This window comes from Salvia splendens, unplaced genomic scaffold (genome assembly GCF_004379255.2).
Source record: "Salvia splendens isolate huo1 unplaced genomic scaffold, SspV2 ctg496, whole genome shotgun sequence".
Lineage (NCBI taxonomy): Eukaryota > Viridiplantae > Streptophyta > Magnoliopsida > Lamiales > Lamiaceae > Salvia > Salvia splendens.
This window is the reverse complement of record NW_024599152.1, coordinates 1-24,854: the sequence shown is the minus strand read 5'-3', so window position 1 is coordinate 24,854 and position 24,854 is coordinate 1. Positions and strand designations below refer to the sequence as shown.

General features: G+C 34.8%; 1 protein-coding gene and 1 long non-coding RNA gene across 4 annotated transcripts; both read left to right on the top strand.

The window, feature by feature from the left end:
- Positions 1-1,503: 1,503 nt before the first annotated feature.
- LOC121790379 (EG45-like domain containing protein) lies at positions 1,504-2,408 on the top strand. The gene is made up of 3 exons (XM_042188615.1): positions 1,504-1,655; positions 1,857-2,133; positions 2,214-2,408. Exons 1-3 carry the CDS (start codon positions 1,553-1,555, stop codon positions 2,221-2,223), a joined length of 390 nt encoding a protein of 129 aa, XP_042044549.1. The 5' UTR covers positions 1,504-1,552; the 3' UTR covers positions 2,224-2,408.
- A 3,086-nt stretch (positions 2,409-5,494) lies between these two features.
- Positions 5,495-12,663, top strand: LOC121790380. 3 transcript variants are annotated; one of them, XR_006048266.1, is made up of 6 exons: positions 5,495-5,639; positions 5,718-5,813; positions 7,672-7,756; positions 11,804-11,871; positions 11,968-12,036; positions 12,527-12,663. It is a non-coding gene; the product is annotated as an uncharacterized LOC121790380 (long non-coding RNA). The 3 variants fall into 3 exon arrangements; XR_006048267.1 differs by lacking the exons at positions 11,804-11,871; positions 11,968-12,036 and having other exon boundaries at positions 7,675-7,756; positions 12,527-12,545; XR_006048268.1 differs by lacking the exons at positions 11,804-11,871; positions 11,968-12,036 and having other exon boundaries at positions 12,527-12,545.
- The last annotated feature ends 12,191 nt before the right edge of the window (positions 12,664-24,854 follow it).

Below are 24,854 nucleotides of genomic sequence, written 5' to 3'. Positions count from 1 at the left end.
ATTAGTTCTCGTAATAAAAAGAGACAATACTCACTTTGTCTACAAAACAATAATCTCATACATAAATATTAACAAGAAAATATTTCTTCCGTCCCTGAAAATTTATCACTTATTTCCTTTTTCATCAGTCTCTAAAAATTTGTCACCTTTCACCTTTACCATTTTTGGTAGTAGACCTCACATTCCACTAACTCATTCTCATTCACACTTTATTTTAAAACTAATACATACCCACATGCCACTAACTTTTTCTAACTCACTTTCTATTACATTTCTTAAAATCTGTGCTGGGTCAAATGATGTCAAATTTTAAGGGACGGAGGGAGTAATAAAATAAAAAAATTGAGAGAAAAAATAGATAAAGTACGAGAGGAAAGAAAAAATAAGAGAGATGAGAAAAGTAAAAGAGAAAGAGAAAAGACGAATAATGTATGAAAAAATGTTTCCCTTTTTTGAAACGAGACTATTTTTTATAGACATCCCAAAATGGCAAAATAAGACGATTTTTCATGGATGGATGAGGTATTCACTAAAATTACAAACTTAAGTAAAAAAGATACTCCCTCCGTCCCAAGGAAGATGACCACTTCTTTGGGCGGAACAAGATTTTATGCATCTTTATTTTGTGTATTGAGTGGAGAGAGTAAAATAAGAGAGAGAGAGAGTAATATAGAGATAAAGGTGTTTCCACTTTTAGCAAAGAGTCATCTTGGTTGAGACGATTAAAAAGGAAAGTGGGTCATCTTCAGTGGGACGGAGGGAGTATTATATATTTCACATGACCATTCAATATGATCGGAAATATTAGTAATTTTTTTTATTGTAAAAATTTCCCAATGATGTAGTTAGGCAATCTGTATTAAAGCAAATATTTTCTTTGCAAATCATTTCAATTTTTCAACACCATTGTCTCACATCGACTTGGCAATGATCTCATTTCATTATTATTGGACAATCCTTCCTCCTTATAAGACTTTTCAAGGGGATGAGTGGCTCATTCAACGCGGTATCAGAACATGCCTAAATCAATGTTAATCTTGTGGTTTGCGCGTGTGGAAATCTGATGTGGAGCCAACACGTACAAAAGCGTAATGAAAATCCTCATTCTTAATTATCTCACATGGCCTTAGTAATAAACCTATCATATTTATATATTCTTCGATAATCCCCTTCTATTAAGGAGGTGAGTGGTCCATTTCTACACACCACGACTAAAAGTTAGAAATCAAAATCGAAATCGAAATCAAAATCAAAATCAACAAAAAAGAAAAAAAGGGATTTATCGGAGAATAAAATGTGGCCGTAGTCATCACGGAACAAATTAGAATATTTTACAGTTGGATTCAATATTTCTTCTTATTAGCCTAACAAAATCAACTCATCCATCGAGAAGAAAAGTCATCGACACGACATTAACGTGCGTCGATTTCTAACGAAACTGCATAACCTTCCTTGTATAAATAGACACACCACACATTTCCAACAAAAAGTGTAACCAAACCAACTAGCTTAAATCCTCAGCAAGATCACATCTACAACTCAAACAAAAAAAATGGGTTTTGCAAGAATAATAATGGTGGCTGTTGTTGCAGCTAGCATAGTTTCCATGGCATCTGCCATCGCTGGAACCGCAACATTCTACAGCCCGATTGTCCGTAAGATCACACACATACATGATATATATAACTCTCTATCTCTCTCTCTACTAGCACGTGTCTGTAGTAGTACTATGTATTCTCTCTGTCTCATTAAAAATAAAACATTTTCCTTTTTTCAGTTGTCCTATTAAAAACGAAACATTTCCTAAAATAGAAATAACATCATCTCATACTTTACTCTTTTTTCATTAACTGCAGCGTCATCATGCTACGGGTTTGAAGACAGAGGCACAATGGTAGCAGCTGCAAATCCCGCACTATTCAACAATCGTGCAGCCTGCGGGGACAGATACACCGTCCAGTGCACTGGGCGCACAAACGATGGGGTGCTGCAGCCATGCCGCAACGGCCCCATCACTGTCACCATCGTTGATCTCTGCCCGGGTTGCGCTGCCGACCAGATCGATCTCTCTGAGCAAGCTTTCAACCAAATTGCTGACCCTGCCGCAGGAAGGATCAGGATTGAATATAACCGGTTAGCTTATTTTTTTTAATCTCTTTAATTTATTTAACTTGGTTAGATTTAATAGTATTGATTATGTCATGATTTTGCAGGGTGGTTTGATTGATTCAAGGATGGCAAAAATAACATCTTATTTATATATGGATCTTTTTCTTCCTACAATGTTTTATTACTACAACTTCTTGTCAATAAATGGCCGGGATATATATACTGGCCTCTTGGAAAATGATGTACTAGTCACTTTATTTGGAATAAACAATTTATTATATGATGTATGTCCTATGAAAGATATTGATGTCCTCTCTTTGTCTACTTTTCTTTACTTGTGAGATTTTATTTTGAAACAAAATATTTGGTCCGTTATGTTTGGCTATGTGGAAATAAAAACAAAATAACCGAAGACTTTAGAATTTGGATTGATGGGATATTGGTATTGTGACTTGTGTAGAAATGAAGGGTTTTAATGGGATGTTTTTAGGTCAAGGACTTTTGCAGAAAATTGGTTAATTAGAAGATATATGAAAATGACTAACGTTTGGGACCAAGAATTTTGTTGGGTTTCTGAAATTGGACTTGCTTATGGAAAATTTTTGAAAAATTAATGCATGTACAATTATCAACAAACAAAAATGATATATTTCCTCGACCTACAAAAATGAGTGCAGAGACCTCAAGCGTTGGAATGAATCAAAGTAAATAGATTCTAGAAGGATCTGGTCTAAACATCTACTAGGAGAGTACTACTTATGACTTCAGGATAAATTACAGGTTTTACATTTCAAATGTTGGGATTGAACCAATTTGCGAAATAAAAGTCTCAAATACCAGGTGGATATAATACATCCCAAAGTTGATGTAATGGCCTTTTAATTTATTTCATCCACATGATAATATAACTCATCACTACAAAATTAAAGCTCTTTACCACATGTTGGGGAAGAAATTTCTGAGCATTTTGCGAGCACGGAAAAACTTAGTTACGTTGCGAGCTGGACGAGCCATTTAGAGAGTATTTTTGTGCTCGAAAAGTGCACGCTAGTTTGTGTTTTGAGACTACGTATCTATATGGGTGAACTGAACCAAATATCCCTAATTTTTTGACTTCTTGCACCAGTGATCCCTAATAAAAAATAAAAAATAGCGCCAGAAGACCCTAACGTTAAATATAATTACAAATCATGTTTTTCGGACCAAAACACCCTCAGGCCCTAAAATGACATTTTTGTCACTCCATTATATTGCTGACATGTGATTTCTGCCACATTTCTGTCAACAACTCTTATGTCATTTTCTAATAAGTTCTGGTACCTTATACGTAATTAAAATTTTGTCATTATTTATACTTTCTAATTTTTTATAATATACATATTTATCATTATCTTCATTAATTAATATGAACATAATAAAATGAGACCCTTTCTTTCTTATAAAACTCATTTTCGGTATTTTTTCATGTTTTATTTACATTGATTTATGATTTTATTTATTATAAAAATATCCTAATTTTGCAGTATTAATTTTAAAAAGTACATTGTCTTAATTTCAAATGCTATTATTAATAAAAAGAATCTCCAAGGATTAAATAGCTAATATCACATGCTTGAATATTTTCAAAATATTACTCATATATCAATTTTATCATGAATGACAAGAAACTATGCAAATTTATATCTAAAGATTGAATGTTCATATGATGTTGGAAATTTCAGTTTGAGCTAAATTAAAATTCTCAATAAAATATCAATCATAAAAATCGTCTTAAAGTAACAAATTAGTTTGATGATATATAATGAAATAATATTTTAAATGTCAGTGTTTTCAATAAAATAATTATTGTATCATTTAATTTAATGTGAAATATTTTTTTTCTGTGTATTATTGATTCAGATTTTATTGCATAAATAATTTCATTTTTCCATATTTTTGTTTCTCAATGAATTTCCTACATGATATAACTAGTGTATTGTTATCACTAACTACAAATAGAGGGACATAAGAATTTTTTTTTACAAATATTGACAAAACTTTAATCACGTATGAAGTACTAGAACTTATTACGAAATCACATAAGACGTTGCTGACAGAAATGTGATAGAATTCATATGTCAGCGAATTTAGGGATTGCCAAAAATGCCCTTCAAGCTATTTGGGCATTTTCATCCGAAAAATGGCTAAAAAATCTTCATTCGTGATTATATTTAACGTTAGGATCTTCCAGCGCTATATTTATTTTGTTAAGGATCACTGGTGCAAGAAGTAAAAAATTAGGAGTATTTGGTGCAGTTCACTCTACCTATATTGTGAGCACATTGGTGCTCGCAAAAGAGCTTTGTTTTTGTAGTTTGCATATGGTACATAAACATTCAATGTCACGTCCAATAGTTTCCTACGTCAATGTAATGGGGGGATAAATTAGCATGATACAATTAAGTTATTAATATAGTAACATGACGTAAAAATTAATTTATGTTTAACGAACAAATATTTACATACTTGATATTCACATGAGATTTCAATTGATTTACATGTTTGGTTTGGTTAATTAATTGTGGATGCTGATTTTGGATCCATATGAATAAGATTAGATTAGTTCGGTCAAATGGCCGCAATTAAAATATCATTTTGTTTAATTAGCCCATTAATCTCTTTTTAAAATTAAAAAATGAGTTTGGTAATTAAACTAATTAATTAATTAGTTTTATTCAACTCATATTATCAATTAATTAAATGACTTCATTTAGTTAGTAAGTTATTGGATTTAATTGGCTTGTTTACATAAACTAGTGTCAATACCCGTGCTACGCACGTGACATAAGATTTTTAAACAATGTGTAAATAAAGATTAAAGAGTATGGGTTAGTTAAAATAAAATATTAGTAGTAAAAATAAATACAGAATAGAAAGAGAAGAAAATAAAACATGTGCAAATAAAGACCAAAAAGTAACAATCGGATAAATAGAACAAAATAAAGCTCAACAAAATGTGATATAACACTACAACCCAAATAAGAATTAAACTAAAATCTCAAACAACACTGCCCAAATAAAGTAAATCATGGCCCAATTATTAATTGAAAAAGCCTAAAAACAATAAAAATGGCCCAAAAAATTTACCAACAATTAATACCAATACTTTATAATATTAAATGATAAAATAATAAACTTACCCAAGACTAATCATCTTAACACGTAATTAAAATTTAATTAAACCTATACATAAAATTAATAAAACAAAGTAATGAAAAATTTGGAAAATCCCCCTCTCTCTCTCCAGAAACCCTAGGAGCCTATACACCTCCCGTTGCATCCCTCTTCCTCCACCACAACAAAGCCGCCGACCGACAATCGTATACGCTACAACAGATCTCCAAAGATACATACTAAAGCACAATTAGATTTACCCTAATCCGCGAAAATTGATACTTCAAAACACACCAAAATCTGAAAAAATGAAGAGAATCTAACAATGGAGTCTCTAGTGAAAACACGAAAACATCGACGACTGTGAACGCATCAAGGTAATCCAAAACTTTATCAAAACCCGAGAAAATTCATTTTTCTACACGATTCTCACAAATTAGACTAAATCTAAGCAGGAATGAGGTAACAGTGATTAAGAAATAAGACGCTTTTGAAGCCGGCGGAAGATAGGACAGAAGAGTAGAGTAACAAACGACCCTAAACACCAAGAGGTAATTTAAATCCATTTCCAGATCTAAATCATCGGCTTATTTCTATATGAGTGTCCAATGTTGAACCTAATTCAGAAAGGTTTTTTTTATTCATTAAACTCCTATATGATAAAACTTGAATTTGTTTATAGAAGACATAACACTATAATTTCTTCAATGCATGCTTAAATTTTTTACTAAACAGCTCCAAAGATGGAGTGAAATCGTACCTGTGCCAATATTTTAGTCATAATTTTATGCATAAACTATATCTATGCAATTGTTGAAAATACTGAATTTTGAGCTTTTTTTCAACCGAAAGATATGGGTTTAAAAGCTCAACATAAAGGAATTTGAGAGAGAAGCATGCAAAGAAAATCCAGAAATAAGAATATGAGTACCTGAACTTGAATGTGTTAAGTGTTCAGATGGCAAACTCTTGAATATTGCAGATTTTCTCAATTTCTTCATTGATTATTCCTTTGATATGTGTGTCCAGAGTGAGATTATAGGGTAATATGACAAATAAATGAAAATGGAAAATCTAAGATTTAGAAGGTATAGAACTACTTCTAAACCATGATGACGTTAAACTCTGTAAACAAATTATATACTCCATTCATTCCGAGGTAGTTGAGTCATTTCATTTTCTACACTCGTTTTGGATAAATGGTAATAAATAGTTAAAGTAGAGAAAGAGTAAAGTAAGAAGGAGAATAAATTAGATAAGACTCTTCTGTACATTATTCTCTCCTGTACTTTACTCATTCTCCACTTTAACGTTTTATTTTCATTTTTCTAAAACGAGTGCAGAAAATGAAACGACTCAACTACCGCGGAACAGAGGGAGTATATAGGATAAAGAAGAAGGTTATGAGAATTATAGATAAGCAAAAACTGAGAGACAAATGATAATGGGAATGCTGGAAATTTAAAGGGTTAGAACTACACATAAACCAATGAGACCTTTCAGTTTATCATAGTTATAAGTAATCTCCACCCTGCAAAATAGGCTTACAAAAGGCAGCTTAGAATTATTAATGTGGTAATAGTAAATTTTACAAAAATGACTTCAAATTAGACTTAAATCAATTGTTTTCTGACTGAATGTTTAAATTATGAGCTTAAGAGATTCACAAATGCAAAATACTAAAGTATATACAGATGTTTTAGATATTTTCCAACTATTCAATTAGTAATGCTAAATGATAATCCATCAACTTCTACACAACTTCAAAAAAGGAATAAAATGATGGTAGATACAAATATTGGACTTGAATTGTGTTTCTATATGTTTCTTAGTGTTGTATGTGATTCAAATTATCAAAATCAACGGTATGTTTGTGAGTTTCAGAGACTTAACTTGTAAAAGAGCATTCGCTAACTTCTACATTGCTTCTAAATAGGAAAAAAAATGATTGTGAATACTAATATTGGACTTAAATGGTGTTTCTATACATTTCTTTAAATTATGTGATTCAAATAATGTCAATTCCCTGTCCACTTGTTAATTACAGGAAGATAAGGCTATTTTGCTAATGAAAAACATTGATAGGGATGGATTGCAATCTTTATAAAAATACATACAATGTTTCAAATAGATTTAAATGCATTCTTCTAAGTTGAAAAAATTAAAGGAAGTTAAGTGCATAAAATGATTGAATTCAATTGCATTCAAAATTGGAGCATTATTTAACACTCATTGCCATACCAACTTCTGCTCACCTTCTTTAACTATGTCACTCATATTTTCAAAAAGTTTAGTATAACATAACAAAGAAAAAAAGCTTCACATCAGAATTCTTGCAGTAATATACATTATATGCCATGAATGAAAAATTATTGAATAGTATACTAATCTATGATCTTCTGATTTCAGCAGGCTAAGTGGTAGACAACAATAAAGACATGACCTTTTGAATGAAGAGAAGAAACCAAGGAATGAAGTTTGATGAGCTTAAAAGGTAAGTTAAAAATAATTCAGTAATATAGGTTATTGGAATTGAAGTACTATATTCAAAATTCTGAGTGCTTTTGATTAAGTTTGCATGACATACTTGCTTAAATCATGATTAATAGACATTAGTGAATATGAATGCATATAAAACTTTCAGCAACATGTTATGGTAATGATTCTAAGTCTAGGACTTAAAAATTGATACTCCTCTACTGGCATGCATCATATTTTTCAAGTGAATAAACCGAGTCAAACAATAAAGGATGTAATAAGAGAGAAATAACTGAAAAATATAAAAAAACCCTTCATTATAATTTGAAAGGATAACTCAATATAAAAAATTCTTCTGATTCTTCTAAAAAATATAAGATGAGGATGCAAAACACAAAAGCACCACTTCTGACTTCCCTCAAAAGCCATTAACACTATCAACTTTCTCTTTCTTTTTGAGTTAACATCATTAACATCATCGCATTCTTCAAATTCCAAGTCCAAGCATCTCTTCACAGAGCCTTCAGCAACCTATTCATGACCTTTCCCATTAGTAGCAGTTGACATATCAGGGTGACAAAAGCATTTTGAGAAACCTATAATTATATTGAAATTAAGTTATAAAACAGTTAAGACAATTGCAAAATATGAAAAGGCAAAAACACAAAAACTAAATTGAAATACCTTATCAACATCAGCTCCAAAAGGAAATCCAGATCCTTCAACACACCAATCATTCATATTGTCATTCACAAGAGTAGACAAATCAGATGTACCTCCTGATTTCTGAGAAACCTAAAATTAAAATGAAATCAACTTTTTTTTTGCACTAAGAAATATAGACAAATCTAAACTAAATAATATATATACCTCAACAAGATCATTTCCAAAAAGAAGATCAGATAACTTCACACTGGTTCAAAAATCTGTTCAGCCAAGTCCTTAGGAATATACTTCACAACTACTTCAGGTATAGTGCACACTTTGTTAACAGTAAATGGGTGGCTCATATAATACTAAATATGATTTTTCAACTAAAGTTTGAACAAAACATTCTGACCCACAACAGTGTCTTCAATCTGAGTAGGAATGGAATTTATAGGAAAAGTCTGCCAAAACAGAATATTCATTAGAACTCAGAAGTTTACAAAACTATCCCTTGCAGAATTTAAAAAGACAAACATGAGCACCATTTCCTACTAAATCAGCCACATTTCTTCCTAACAACTGGATGCGTTCACTATCCCACAGTAACAGAGAAGCATTGTTGGTGTGATCAACAACATTGACCACAAATCTGAACCTACAAAAGACAACAATATTGATATCAAACCTTTTAACTGCATAAGAATGGGTTTGTGACACCCTGTATAGTTATACTTATTATCCACTTGTCTAACCTTCTTCATACAAGTCTTACAAGCCAAATAATACCATTCACCATAATGACACTCAACTGACTCAATCTTACCAAACACCCAACATGAACCTTCCTGTGAATCACATCTAGAAAAAACTATTGAAATATTACAAATAAACTTCAAGAAGAGAAATCAATACAGAGACAAATCTAATAATTATTCAATACCTCTAAGCAAGACAAATCCTCAAGGGACTCCAACTGAAGATCATCAAATTCCCCACCAATCCTTTGTCCTTCTTGATTGATAGGAGCAAGGCTAAGAAATCTGACATCATCTTTTATCCTAAATGATACACTTTTTATTAGCACTATGAATATCTGCAAGTATACAAAGTAGGAATAGTATAGCTAAAGGTCAGTACCAGATATCGATCACGGGGAAAACAATCACAAATTGGCTACCTCCTACTAAAACTCAATTACTATTTAGAAAACCAAAAGATTTTGAGAATTTTGAAAACAAAGAACAATTTCAAAGCAATAAACAACTAGATGCAAATAAATCACAGAGATAAAAGTATAGAGATAAGGGAATTCCAGGTATGTGCGTTCACAGTTATGGTTATACAAGTTTCAACTACAATACCCTAGCACAATTCTTACTTTGATAGGACGAGTTACCTAGTTTATGCTCATGCGATATAAACGTAGATTACTAATATTAGGGTTTTCAATCCTAAATATGTAATTCCTAAAAGCTCCTAAGACCCTTGAAAAGTCCTCACTCTCAATTAACATTGCCGTTTTAAAGGAAGCTAATTGTAGTGTCTACTAAGTGGATCTAACTCGCCAACCTCCTCTCACGATTATGTAGCAAGGTATATTAAATCATCCAAGATTGTGTCACTCAATCATGAAGCATCATTATTCACTTAGAGAAGAAACACAATAAAAATAAAACAGATATTAAATAGAAAAGGAATTGTATAACCAAAGTCGTTACTAACGCATCACTAGAATCCTATGAATTTAGTTACACATGATGTAATAATCTAAAGACATAGATTGAAGGGAAAACAATTGGAATATAAAACTAAAGCAAATAAAACCCAAAGGTTTAATCCTTGTAGCTTTGATGCTCTTGAATCCTTCTTCAACTCCTTGCACAATGAAACACTCTCACTTTTAATCTCTAGAAAATATGTTGCAAAAAGAGGATACTAATAATGAAGCTTGAGGGGTATTTATAAGGGAAAAATCACCCCTCTCAAATAAGGAAAAAGACTGCAAAATATGGTAAATCTTGGAGAGGAAATTAGGGCAAATCTCGCCATGCATTAATCCGAAGCTTTTGACTCTTTAGCGGCGGTCGCCACGCACTTCCCGGCGGTCACCGGGCGTGTCTTCATTCCATGCCCAGACTTCCCGAAACGGGCCGCTACAGAAGTGGTGGCCGCTGAGCGCCGGCGGTCGCCGGCAGTGTTGCAACGATCGTTGGACGCTACCTGAAACTCCATATTTCCTAGTTCGCGTTTTGACTATCTTTTTATGCTCAAATATGCACATTTCTCACAAAACATGTTAAAATACCAAAATAGATAAAATATGCATATAATGGACATGTAATTCAACTTTAACATTAAAAACGGACCAAATAATGGCCTTAAAATCATGCAAAATCCGAGCGTATTACTAAACCAAGTAAAATCAGATTTGATAAGTAATAAATAAGTTCATTATAGCAAGACAGAAATATGGAATGATAAATAAGGAATATAATAATAGTAGATTTAAAAATCCAGACCATAAAGATAGCTACCTCTTTCTACACTGTTTAACTTCATCAACATTAGCATTTATCACAATTTGGATGCTTGAAAATGTGTAGAAATCTGAATTTCACCTAATACGTAAACACCAACATGTTAATCATAAAAAATAAAAAGTAACCACAAAATATCTACACAATGATATAACTCATTAAAGATAAATAACCTCTAAAAAAATTGCGCTTGCAAAACTGAACAATCACAATTGGAAGGTAATGTCAATCCAAGTAGCATTATCTGTGCTTACATTTGGAGCAAATAAGTGTCTGTAAAAACTAACCCACAACAGAGACATTACTTAATTACGAATAGTAAATATAATGTTACATTCCTCTGCAGGAAAGTTGCAACTGAGAGGTATAGACAAAGCCATTTGAGAAAAGGGGAGATATCAATGACAGAAAAAGGAGGTCAAGAAATTTTTTTACCAAAATGGTAAGAATGTACATTACTACAATCAAAATAAGTCTAATAGAAACAGTTAGTGAACTGATTTTGTACTGCAACAATAACTATAAACTACATCTATATGCAAGAAAAAATGCTACAAAAGGGGAGACATCATTGAAAGAAAAGGGTGGTCAAGAAGATCTTTTACAAAAATAGTAAGAATGTAAATTACTGCGATCAAAATAATTCTAATAGAAATAGCTAGTCTACTGATTTTGTACAATAACCAATAACTATAAACTCCATATATGTACAGAAAAAATGCAGCATAAGGGGAGATAACATCAAAAGAAAAGGGAGGCCAAGAAGATCTTTTACCAAAATAGTAAGAAAATACAGCAATCAAAACAATTCTAATAGAAACACTTAGTCTACTGATTTTGTACAACAACCAATAATTATAAACTCTACATATGTGCAGAAATTATCCAACAAAAGGGAGACATCAGTGAAAGAAAAGAGGGGCCAAGAAGATCTTTGACCAAAATGGTAAGAAGATAGATTACAACAATCAAAACAAATAGATACAGTTAGTCTACTGATTTTGTACAACAACCAATAACTATATAATGTTTATATGTGCAGAAATAATGCAACAAAAGGGGAGATATCAGTGAAAGAAAAGGGAGGCCAAGAAGATCTTTCACCAAAATGGTAAGAATGTAGATTACAACAATCAAAACAATTCTAATAGAAACAAAGATTAAACATTGAGTCTATTGATTTTATAAGAATGGAAAGAAGATAGAACTACCAAACACTGAGCTAATCACTGTGAGTTAGAGTTGGATGTAAGTTTTTAAGAGAGTGTTGCTAACTGATTTATTAAACGTATTTATAGAGGAGAGAAACCAGCTGCACTGCACACATGTAAACCAATACATATTCCAAAAAAAAGAATGCTTATTAGAACCTTTCACATATCTCCTTTAAAATATATATCAAATAATATTTAGTAAGTTTTTAATAAGTATAAAAATAATAAAAGGGTGTTAAGAATGCATTACCAATATTAGGTTTTAAATTAGCCGAATTAATAAGAATGAAACATTAAAAGCTATTAATTGAATGGCCCATTTGACTTGCCTAATAAATGAGTTTTGTTAATTGATATTTCTCTATTCAAACTAAACCAATTTTACAGGAATGCAAAAGTGATTCATTATAACCCTAAAAAGGAACCGCTAGCCACCCTCTCCAAAAGAAAAAGAGAGAGACAAAAATGTTAACATAGGCTGGTACCTACACAGACACTGCAAAAGTTCTGAGAAATGATTCTTCCATAAGAAACTCTTCAAGTCTACATCTGAAGTTAGAAAAAATTCAAAACGGTGCACATTAAAAGGTAACACATTTCATAAATAATATTAGTTTAAATCAGTCCAGTAACTATCTTAATACCGTTTCTATATCTAATATCACTATCAGATTCTCTTTCTGAATCTGATTAATGTGTTTTGCAAAAAAACAAAAGAATATCATAGATCTAACTATCTCCATACCCTTTTTGAATGTGATTATATGATATATAGGTTAGAATGACCATTTTGCAGTTTTGTGAGTTAGAGATAAACAATATCTATAATAGAGGAAGGACACCAATTTAAATCATTGCATATTACTCATATAACAAAGTGTGCACTATACAATTGTGGAATTTCAGTTGTACATAGTTGAAAAGCTAATAACTCCATTTTATGCACAGGTTATCAAGTCATTTAAGGAAGAGAAACATTTCATACATAAAGTATAAATCAGCAAAGATTATAAGGATATTTAGGGTAGACAAATTTTTCAGGTAATTGCATAAATTTCCATGGTAATTATTTCACTACTCTTTATAAAAAAATATGCATTGGGAGTTAGTTGTCAACATGGTGCCATTAACTCTTATACCTGATAAGATATGTACCATCTATCCATATTGAACCATAAATCAAGCAAGCTTCTTTTAGTTAGTTTTTCTGAAACTGAAACAAAATCACCGCCAGCATAATTGTGTGTGTGTGTATATATATATATTCATTTCCAAGGGATGTATTCATTTCCTTTTTCCATCTTCTCTTCTATTGTTCTTTTCAATCTCGGCCATTCAATCTGAAGATCTAACGGCCCCAAATAATGCCATCTGATTTTAAATTAAATCAATTAAAAAATCAAAAGGCTATTTTAGGTACATGCAAATGTGGTTGTTATGGAAACTCCCATGATTTCCTCTCCCTAAATCTCTGCGGTTATTATCAATTCAGAACGTTTTCAATCCCGTGAAACCCACGCCGACGTGGTCGATCAAAACCGGAGCCCTAAATCTCACCGATCGCAGATGGCTTCGAGGCCGGGAAGGGAAAGGTCGTCAGGAAATCTGCGGCAGCGGACGAGGAGGAGGGATCCGTGGCGGCGGCCGGGAAGTTCGTCAAGGATTGGAGCACCTGGGCCATGAGAAGGCCAAAGTCGTCACTCACTACGGCTTCATCCCGTTTGTCATCATCATCGGAATTTGGGTATTCTTATGTGGGATTTGGGTATTCTTATGTGGGATTTGGGTATCTAAGGCCCAAACCCCCTCTCTCAGGAAATCTAAGGCCCAAACCCCCTCTCTCAGCTCCTCAGCCCCGTGTAAAATCAATTTTGCGATTTGGGTATTCTTATGTGGGATTTCCCTAGCTGTTTCTGTAACATCCCAAATTTTTTGTGACTCTTTTTATATGTTTATTTGAAATTTTCAATTATGAAACTTTTGTTTCTATGAGATTAAGTGAATTGCGTGAAATAATTATCGTGAGTGATGTGGAATGAAGTGCTTGATATTTTATATTTTCCAATGTGGGGAAAATAATTAGTAGGATCATGCATTTATATTTTTCGAGCCAATTCATGGGAATTTTCGGCCCTTCCTAATTATTGAAATAGTATTTCATTTCTTGGATTTAATTAATTATTTTGGGATATTTATCCAAATTAAATCCAAACCAAATGATCCCTAAATGGTACTACATGAAATTCGAACTCTAGCCTATTATCCTTGGGAGTTTCGAAAATCTCCTATTTAAAATAGGAGGATGAATTATTTTCTTTGATTTAATTGGTGCTTTGTTGACTCCTTTCTTTTGAATTAAATCCAATTAAATCATGTCACCTATTATTTCTTCACCCAAAATAAATAGAGAGTTGAAATATTTCCTTGGCTATTTAAGCCTAATAATTTTCGGCCCATTCACTAATTTTTGGAGGATAATTTATTTGTTTCCTATTTTGTGGGATCCCTTTTTATTCAATTAAATACCATACTAATACCTATGCCAAATTAATTGGGGATGTGAACATTTCCTTATGTTGTATCCTTCATGTCACACGCCCTACACTAGTATTTTTCCTTGTGGGAATATAATTATTTGTTACCTATTTTATGGGAGCCTTTTTCCCATAAAGAAATTACCAAATTTAAATCATATTCTATTTAATTGAGGATTTAAATAATTCCCTTGTGCAATTCCCCTTAAATTTTCGGCCCTTATTTCATTCTTTCCTACTTGGAGATTCAATTTATTTTGTTCACTTATTTGTGGAATATCCATTGTTTTATTTCCTAAATTGTGGATTTAATTCTCTCCAAGTAAATATAATTTAATTCCTTGTTGAATTTACAGCCATAATTTTCAAAAATTTGGCTTCTTTTAATTGTGGGATATTGATTTATTAGCCTATATTTTATTCCTCCACAATTAATTAATTATTTCACCTATGGACTTAACCCTAGACTATAAATACCACCTAAACAAACCCTAGCCCCCATTCTCCCTCACTCCACACGTTTCCCTCCCCCCCTCTCTACAATCTCTCCAAAAATCCTCCATCTAATTCTTGTTCTTGCATCCGTTGAAGTTTATTTTCAAGAGTCTCCGACGAATCGCACCGTTTCTTGTTTCTACCGATTCTTTTTTGTCAAAGAAGGTATATTTGCTTCACTTTCCCTCATTCTTTTCGTTTGAACCATGTTCTTGAATCCTACATGCATGTAGTGGGTGTAGGAATCATAGATCGCAAAGTTAATCGGTGGAAAAGTGAGTTTGCTTGAGAACTTTGATAGTTATGCTATTTTTGATTGAATTGTGTGAAGTTTGATTTGAATCTTTGGTGAATGATCTAAGTTTATGTGCAAACATGTTTAAGAGAGTCTTATCAAGCATGATGGTGTGTTATAAGCATGAGAATTTGTGTTTGGATGATTGGGAAAGAAACCCTAATTTCGAAATTGTGAGTCTGAAATCTATGACGTTCGAATAGTATTTCCTGATGTGTGATTGACTAACAAACGATCGAATTTTGGTATGAAACTTTTACTGAGTGAATTTCGAGGTGTGCTCTGTGTCTCGTATAAATTTCAGCCCTTCTTGTCGAAAAATGAATTTTTGAAAAATGTTTGAAGTCGACTGCGCAATTCTGTCAGTAACGTGTGTTCTCGACCAGAAGGTTTCGAAATCTGTTTGACCAACTAAATGACCTCTGATTGATGTGATTCTTGAACTATGTGAAATTTTAAAGTGTCTTCTGAGTCTTGTAAAAATTTCAGCCTTATTGGACATTGTATGAATTTATGATGAATTTTTCAAATGAACTGTACAATGCTGTAAGAATTTTTATATTCCGACCAGAGAGTTGTATTAATGTTTTGACTTTTCAAATGACATGATTTGAGTGTGAAAATTAACCTGAAAGAACTTGAATGTGTCTACTGTGTTGTGACAAAATTTTAGCTTGTCGGATGAATATTTGGTGATTTTTACAAACCAACCGCACAGTTATGCCAGTTTTGCTGATATGTGAAAATATCACTTATTGCTAAGTTTTGATGAATTACTTGGTGCATGTATGATTTGAGAAGGTATCCTATGATGTGATTATGTGTGACGTGTTGAGAAATTTATGACATGTCCTCTTTGTGTTGGTGAATGATGGGATGGGTAAGAGAACGATAAAAAGGAACAATAGGACATGCATGATAATATAAACTTATGGAAGGCTGATTGTGTTGTCGTTGACAAGGGTGATTGTGTATACGTGAGCTCGAGGAACGACAGTTGCCATAAGTTGGAATTTGATTTGTTAAGCGAACGAGGTGGGCTTTCTTTTCAAACCTCTTTATTTTCCGAAAATATTACGTGGTGTTATAAGGGTGGTTTAACTGTTATGTCATGCCATGTTTTTGTTTGTGAGATTGTTGGCTGATGCCTAGTTCGTCTGAGCTTGCTCCGTTAGGCTATAGGGCTGTGTTGTGAAACTAATTCGGGTCTGAGTAGGGCCGCAAACCCTATCACGCTGTGTACACTGGTGGGATCGTGAGCTGTCCTTGCTAGTCGGCCGGTCTCATGGGTGAATAGTGTGGCCACACTTTCGTCGCACTGTGATATGATGATTGTGATTGATGGAATGATGTGCAAAGTGGGGAGATAAATTGTCTGGCTAGACTTGAAATGTTTTTATGCTCTCGTGATATTTCTTTACATATAAAACTCGAGATCACTGGTATGGATGACATAACTAATATAAACTGTTTTCCGCATAAGCCCATTGAGTACAACAAGTACTCAGCCCTGCGTATTATTTTTCTTATGTGCAGGTTGAGCAGGATGTTGCGGAGGATGTTGAGTTGGCCTAAGAACCTAGGATGCGTGTCTTCATACATAGGCGTTATCCTTGACTCTCTTTAAACCTTTTTCCGCAGCTATATTATTAACTATGTCTCAAGACTTTAAATCGTTTCCGTATTGTGTTTGAACATGTATGGTTGTGTTAGGTTTTAACCAAGTAATTACGTTGTCTTTGAAAATGGTATTTTCCGTGAATTAAATTAAATGTTTTACTTTAGAAGTTAATTGGGTTTCTTAAAGTTTATTTTCTCCGCTGCTTCTTTTAAAAGTTTTTATCATGAGTCATTTCTAATTAATAGTACAATTTTAACCTTAAACTTTTTTTAAACAAAAATGTTTTTTTCCTGCCTTTAAGTTAATTAAGTTTCCTTTTAAAAACGTTGTCCATGCATGTTGGTCACGATCACCGCGTTTGTAGTAACCCTAGTATGGGCGGTCGTGACAGAGTGGTATCAGAGCTTAGTGTTTCGCTCTGGTCCGAGAGTCTTCATTTGTTTTAAGTCTAGATTAGTGAATCCTTATTGACTAGAAGTGTCATGAAGGCTCAACATCCACGACATCACGCTCAACCAAGGAAAGTGAGGTATGTTTTAAGTTATTGATGAAATGAGGGAACGATGTATAAAGTTGAGAATGATATGATGAGGATGTTTTGGGCAAAGGTATGCATGAGCATGTAACTATGTGATGATGTGACGTTATTATCATGTTGAAATTTGAGTATAAATGATGTGAGGACATAAATAAGTTGAATGTGAGCATGATTGGCATGATGATCTAAACACGTATTACATGTGTGAAAGCGATATTGTGATAGTATGAGTATGTGGAATATGATCATGAATTGACAAGATGATTTAAGCACGTGTTGTATGTACGGACATGATATTGATATGGTATGATTATGTGTGACATGAACAAGATCTGTGTAATGACCCAAGTATATGTCAAATGGGTGAAAGTGATAAGACGTGAGCATGAAATTTGTGATGTTGTGAATGTGTATCACATGCGAAAATACTACTACGTTAGCATGTGAAGGTATGAAGCCTTAAGATAATATTAAACTTGAAAATACGTGACGAGCTTAGGAACAATCACAAACAACAATGAGATAAAAGATGTTTTGAGAAAATTTTGAGAATGAAAGAGGAGAAAAATGTTTACACGAGCAATGAAGTAAAATCTTTCTATGAGGGATTGTTTTCAAATTGAGAAGTATTTTCTGAAGTTTGTAAAAAGAGGGAGTTGTTAAGAGGAATGATGGAGTGTTTTACATGAAAGATGAAAAATTTATGAGTTGTTTGAGAATGTTGAAAATTTTTGAGAGAAAAAGGATGGGTCATCTGAAAATGATTGTTTCAAACATAGATGTGAAGTGCATGGTGTCTGAGTATGTGGAAAATAAAAATATATATATATAATTTTGAGGTTGATGTTTTACAATGGTAAGGACTAGTTGTTCATAGTGGAATTTGATTGACAAAACTATAACATGTTATGGAAAATTGTTGAAAATTTCGGAAAATCTTTGAACCTTGAACAAAAGCAAGTTAGTTTGTTTCTTTTGGGAAAATTTAGATCTGGAAGTGAATGAGGAATATGACGTAGTTATGCATGGCGATATACGTTTATGCATGTTGAATCATTTGGTATGTGAATCATGTTTTAAATGATGAATTATGAACGTAAAAGTTGAGGTACTTCATGAAAGTGTTGATATAAGAAAGTATGATGCTATGAACTTTGTTGCAAACATAGAATGCCCAAGATATCTGTTTGATCGAACGATATCGAACTTAGTTGTTACAACTACAATATCACTTTTATGAGGGATAAGATAAATGGAAATATGTAGTGCGAATTCGAACTCCATTAGATAATTACAAATTCACCATCGTTTTCCTGAACGATAAGAATAAAGAGAATACGAATAGACATTACGTACAAAAAGAACTTCAAGAGGAGATGCTAAATGATTTAATCCTACAAGGAGAGAACTCATACTTGTGATCCAATATGTAAACTCATTCTTGCGTCAAAAGTGGTGATGCGACGAGGACGACTGTTATAGCACGTTGGGAGCGCGAGTAAAATTACGATGTTTTAAGAGAATGGTTTTTATGAGGTGCAAAGAATATTATGAAGATATGGATTCCGACTATAATTATTAGTGGCAATGATACGAAGAATCTCAGCGTGGAATCCACAGTTCATAGAGCGATGTTACCAGTTTTGGCTCGCGAAAGATGAATGAGGAGGTGCAATTTTAATAGCTAGAACGAACTTTTTAATCAACAGTTCTTACTTGGATTCTAAGAAGTTGTCTTTCAGGACCTTTCAAATAATCGTGAGCCCTTGTCTATTTAACGTCTTGTTTCACTCACTCTTTGCAATAACGCATATTATTCCTTTTCATCCATTGATTCATAACTCACTTTCAGTTATTGGAAAGTGGAGTTTCCTTCATAACTTTGGACACCTGGATTGATTGTAGTCTTCCTTGACCTATTATTTACGAACAATATTTTGACCTTGTGAGCCTTTGCTATTAAACTTCATCCCTAAGGCTGCTTGCAGTTATGTCCTTCAATATGTTCACATTTCACAGACATGCTTTCTATGGGATATTCTTCTTCGAACTATTTTTTTTCAGCCTTTCCTTTTGTAACCATGGCTGTGTCAAAGTTCTTTCTTACAGAGTGAAATTCCTTTGGTTATGTTCCGCTATACGTATCATTTCCATATCAGAACTTTTCTTTCTACAAAACATAGTTAAGGCCTACATTTTGTACCTTGCCTTAACAAACTCAATCCACTAGATTTTCTTTCAAAACTTCCTTTGACCTTGGTAGCCTACTATGAGACTTGAGATTTAATTCGATTCCACCCTATATTCACGATCTATCTTATGTTCTTTCAAGCTCCGTGGAGATGATCATAACCAATTGTTGCAAGTTAGTGAGATCCGAAAGAGTCGAGCTAGAGATGTTGTTTTCTTGATTAATTCTGCAGCCTTTCTGCTTAAGACACTTTCAGCAGTGTTGCTACAATTTTGAAATCAGTTCATATCCAAGTAAGACTGCTTGATCAATTTTCAAGTTCTTAATGCTAGACTTGGAGGAAAGAGTGAGGTTGAGCTTTTCGAATGCACTTTATGCGGACGTGTTTGTAGACATGTTGATTTGGGTTTGAGGGTGTCTTCACCTGTTGGAGGTTTGATTGATTTTGTGCAAACTTGCTCGAACATAGAGTTTGTGTTAGGAGAATAAGGAGTAGTGGCCCAACTTTTGCACGTTATGCCTTTGGAGAACGTAGACATAATCTTGGAATGGATTGGCTTACCGAGAACCATGCGACGATTTACTGCAAGGAAAGACAGATTTCTTTTCAAGCCCCGGGCAAAGAGCCGACTATCTTGTATGGGATCTCCATGAACCGACGAACCTCCATAATCTCCGCATTGCAAGCAACTACAATGATAAGAAAAGGACGTCCGGCATATCTCGTATACTTGAATGGAGAGGAAAAGAAGGATTTGAGAGTGGAAGACGTGGCGTAGTAGGCGAGATTTTCCTGATGTGTTTCCCGAAGCTTTGCCTGGACCGCCACCCGACAGACAGTTAGAGTTCACTATCGACTTAGAACCAGGGTCTGCGCCAGTGTCGAAGGCGCCATACCGAATGGCCCCTAAGGAGTTGGCCGAGTTGAGATACAGTTGCAAGAACTTTAGACTTGGTTTTATTCGACCTAGTGTGTCACCATGGGGAGCGCCAGTGTTGTTCGTTAAGAAAAAGGATGGCACGATGAGGATGTGCATCGACTATCGGGAGCTCAACAAGATGACCTTGACGAACAAGTACCCACTGTCGAGGATTGATGATTTGTTTGACCAACTTCGAGGAACATGCGTATTCTCGAAAATAGATTTGAGATCAGGGTATCATCAACTAAAGGTCCGACGAGAGGATGTGCCTAAGACTGCTTTTCGCACTCGATATGGCCATTATGAATTCGTCGTGATGCCATTTGGGCTGACGAACCCCCCTGGCTGTCTTCATGGATTTGATGAACCGAGTTTTTCACGAGTATCTCGACAAGTTCGTGTTCTTCATCGACGATGTGTTAGTGTACTCGAAGAATGAGGAGGAACATGAAGGGCATCTACAAACAGTGTTGGAAACGTTGCGAAAGGAGAAATTTTATGCCAAGTTTAGTAAGTGCGAGTTTGGTTGACTCGAGTGAACTTTCTTGGTCATATTGTGACGGCAAATGGGATTCAAGTAGACCCAGCAAAGGTCGAGGCCGTGCAGAATTAGAAATCGCCCAAAACGCCGAGTGAAATCCGCAGTTTCTTGGGATTGGCGGGATACTATCGACGTTTCATTGAAGGATTCTCTAAGATTGCGAGACCGATGACGCAACTGTTAAAGAAAGGAATCAAGGTGGTCTGGACGCCAGAGTGCGAGGCGAGTTTCCAACTGTTGAAGAGAAGTTGACTACAGCACCAGTCCTAGCGGTACCAGAACCCGACAAGGACTTCGCCGTCTATACGGATGCGTCGAAAGTGGGACTAGGATGCGTGTTAATGCAAGATGGGAAAGTAATAGCATATGCTCCCGACAGTTGAGACCGAATGAGTTGAACTTTCCAACTCATGATTTGGAGTTAGCAGCAGTGGTGCATGCACTGAAAATTTGGAGACACCATCTCTATGGAGTGAGATGCGAAATCTATACGGATCACAAGAGTCTCAAGTACTTTTTCGAGCAGAAGGAGCTAAACATGCGACAGCGACGTTGGTTAGAGATTGTGAAAGACTATGACAGTGGTATTCACTATCATCCGGGCAAGGCGAACGTAGTAGCCGATGCTTTGAGTAGGAAGAACCAACCGCATTTGGCTTATGTCCTAACGCAAGAGGAAGTATTGATTCACGAGTTCGACAAGATGAGATTGGAAATAGTGAAAGCGCCCGAGACAGTAGAAGCAAGATTGGCGACACTAGTGATTGAGCCAGATTTGAGAACCAAGCTCATAGAAGCCCAACGACGTGATGAGAAGTTGGAAGAGTTACGTGTGAAGGTGAGAGCCGAGAAGCTTGATCATTACCGTGAGGAGGTAGATAATGCTTTGACGTACGATGGACGATTGTGTGTGCCGAGCGATGAGACGCTAAAGGATGAGATTTTGAGTGAAGCGCACGATACGCCTTACACTGCACACCCGGAAGCACGAAGATGTATCGGGATTTGAAGCAACGCTTTTGGTGGAATGGAATGAAAGGAGACGTAGCGTCATATGTGGAACGATGTCTAGCATGCCAACAAGTGAAGGCCTTACACCAACGGCCATATGGGAAGTTGCAACCACTCGAAATTCCCGAATGGAAGTGGGAGCATCTAGCTATGGATTTCGTGACGGGTTTGCCGAAGTCACAGAAGGGCAACACTGCAATTTGGGTGATCATCGATCGACTGACGAAAAGCACGCACTTTTTACCAATTCGAATTACTTATGGCGCGGACAAGTTAGCAAAGCTGTACGTGAATGAGATTGTGCGTTTGCATGGAGTGCCAAAGACTATTGTGTCCGACCGCGATACGAAGTTCACATCGAAGTTTTGGATGAGTTTGCAGCGTGAATTGGGCACACAACTGAATTTCAGCACCGCTTATCACCCGCAATCGGACGGGCGACGCAGTCAGAGGAGAGCGATAACGAAACGCTTGAGATACGCTGCGAGCCGAGTTGTCTTAGATCGAGGGGAAAGTTGGGAAACTGTTCTACCGTTGGTTGAATTCGCCTACAACAACAGCTACCAAGCGACGATCGATATGGCCCGTATGAAGCCTTGTATGGCAGGAAGTGTCAATCCCCACTTTATTGGGATGAAGTCGGCGAGAGGAAGATGCTAGGCCCCGACGCGATAAAGGAGATGGCTGAAATTGTGCATCAAATCCGCGCAAGGATCAAGGAAGCTCAAGATAGGCAGAAGTCGTATGCTGATGTGCGTCGAACGGAAATCAAATTCGACGTTGGTGACAAAGTGTTCTTGAAGGTATCCCCGACGAGAGGAGTTGTGAGGTTTGGAGTGAAAGGCAAGCTGAAAACCGCTTTGTAGGACCGTACGAGATTATTGATGAAGTAGGTCCTGTAGCGTACCGATTGGCGTTACCTCCCAGCTTTGGGAACGTGCACAACGTGTTCCATGTGTCGCAGTTGCGCAAGTACGTGTTCGACCCCAAGCATGTGATCCATCAAGAGGAAGTGATCCTAACCCCCGACATGAGCTACGAGGAAAGGCCCGAGGCAATCCTAGATCGGAAGGTACAAGAGTTACGAAACAAATCGATAGCGTCCGTGAAGGTGTTGTGGAAGCACCATGGTCCCGAGGAAGCCACGTGGGAGTTAGAAGATAAAATGAAAGAAAAGTTTCCCGAGTTATTTCTGTGAGACGATCAAATTTCGGGACGAAATTTCTGTTTAGAGGGAAGGATGTAACATCCCAAATTTTTGTGACTCTTTTTATATGTTTATTTGAAATTTTCAATTATGAAACTTTTTGTTTCTATGAGATTAAGTGAATTGCGTGAAATAATTATCGTGAGTGATGTGGAATGAAGTGCTTGATATTTTATATTTTCCAATGTGGGGAAAATAATTAGTAGGATCATGCATTTATATTTTTCGAGCCAATTCATGGGAATTTTCGGCCCTTCCTAATTATTGAAATAGTATTTCATTTCTTGGATTTAATTAATTGTTTTGGGATATTTATCCAAATTAAATCCAAACCAAATGATCCCTAAATGGTACTACATGAAATTCGAACTCTAGCCTATTATCCTTGGGAGTTTCGAAAATCTCCTATTTAAAATAAGAGGATGAATTATTTTCTTTGATTTAATTGGTGCTTTGTTGACTCCTTTCTTTTGAATTAAATCCAATTAAATCATGTCACCTATTATTTCTTCACCCAAAATAAATAGAGAGTTGAAATATTTCCTTGGCTATTTAAGCCTAATAATTTTCGGCCCCTTCACTAATTTTTGGAGGATAATTTATTTGTTTCCTATTTTGTGGGATCCCTTTTTATTCAATTAAATACCATACTAATACCTATGCCAAATTAATTGGGGATGTGAACATTTCCTTATGTTGTATCCTTCATGTCACACGCCCTACACTAGTATTTTTCCTTGTGGGAATATAATTATTTGTTACCTATTTTATGGGAGCCTTTTCCACAAGAAATTACCACCAAATTTAAATCCTATTCTATTTAATTGAGGATTTAAATAATTCCCTTGTGCAATTCCCCTTAAATTTTCGGCCCTTACTTCATTCTTTCCTACTTGGAGATTCAATTTATTTTGTTCCCTTGTTTGTGGAATATCCATTGTTTTATTTCCTAAATTGTGGATTTAATTCTCTCCAAGTAAATATCAATTTAATTCCTTGTTGAATTTACAGCCATAATTTTTGAAAATTTGCTTCTTTTAATTGTGGGATATTGATTTATTAGCCTATATTTTTATCCTCCACAGTTAATTAATATTTCACCTATGACTTAACCTAGACTATAAATACCACCTAAACAAACCCTAGCCCCCATTCTCCTCACTCCACACGTTTTTTCCCCCTCCCTCTCTACAATCTCTCAAAAATCCTCCATCCAATTCTTGTTCTTGCATCCGTTGAAGTTTATTTTCAAGAGTCTCCGACGAATCGCACCGTTTCTTGTTTCTACCGATTCTTTTTGTCAAAGAATGTATTTTGCTTCACTTTCCCTCATTCTTTTCGTTTGAACCATGTTCTTGA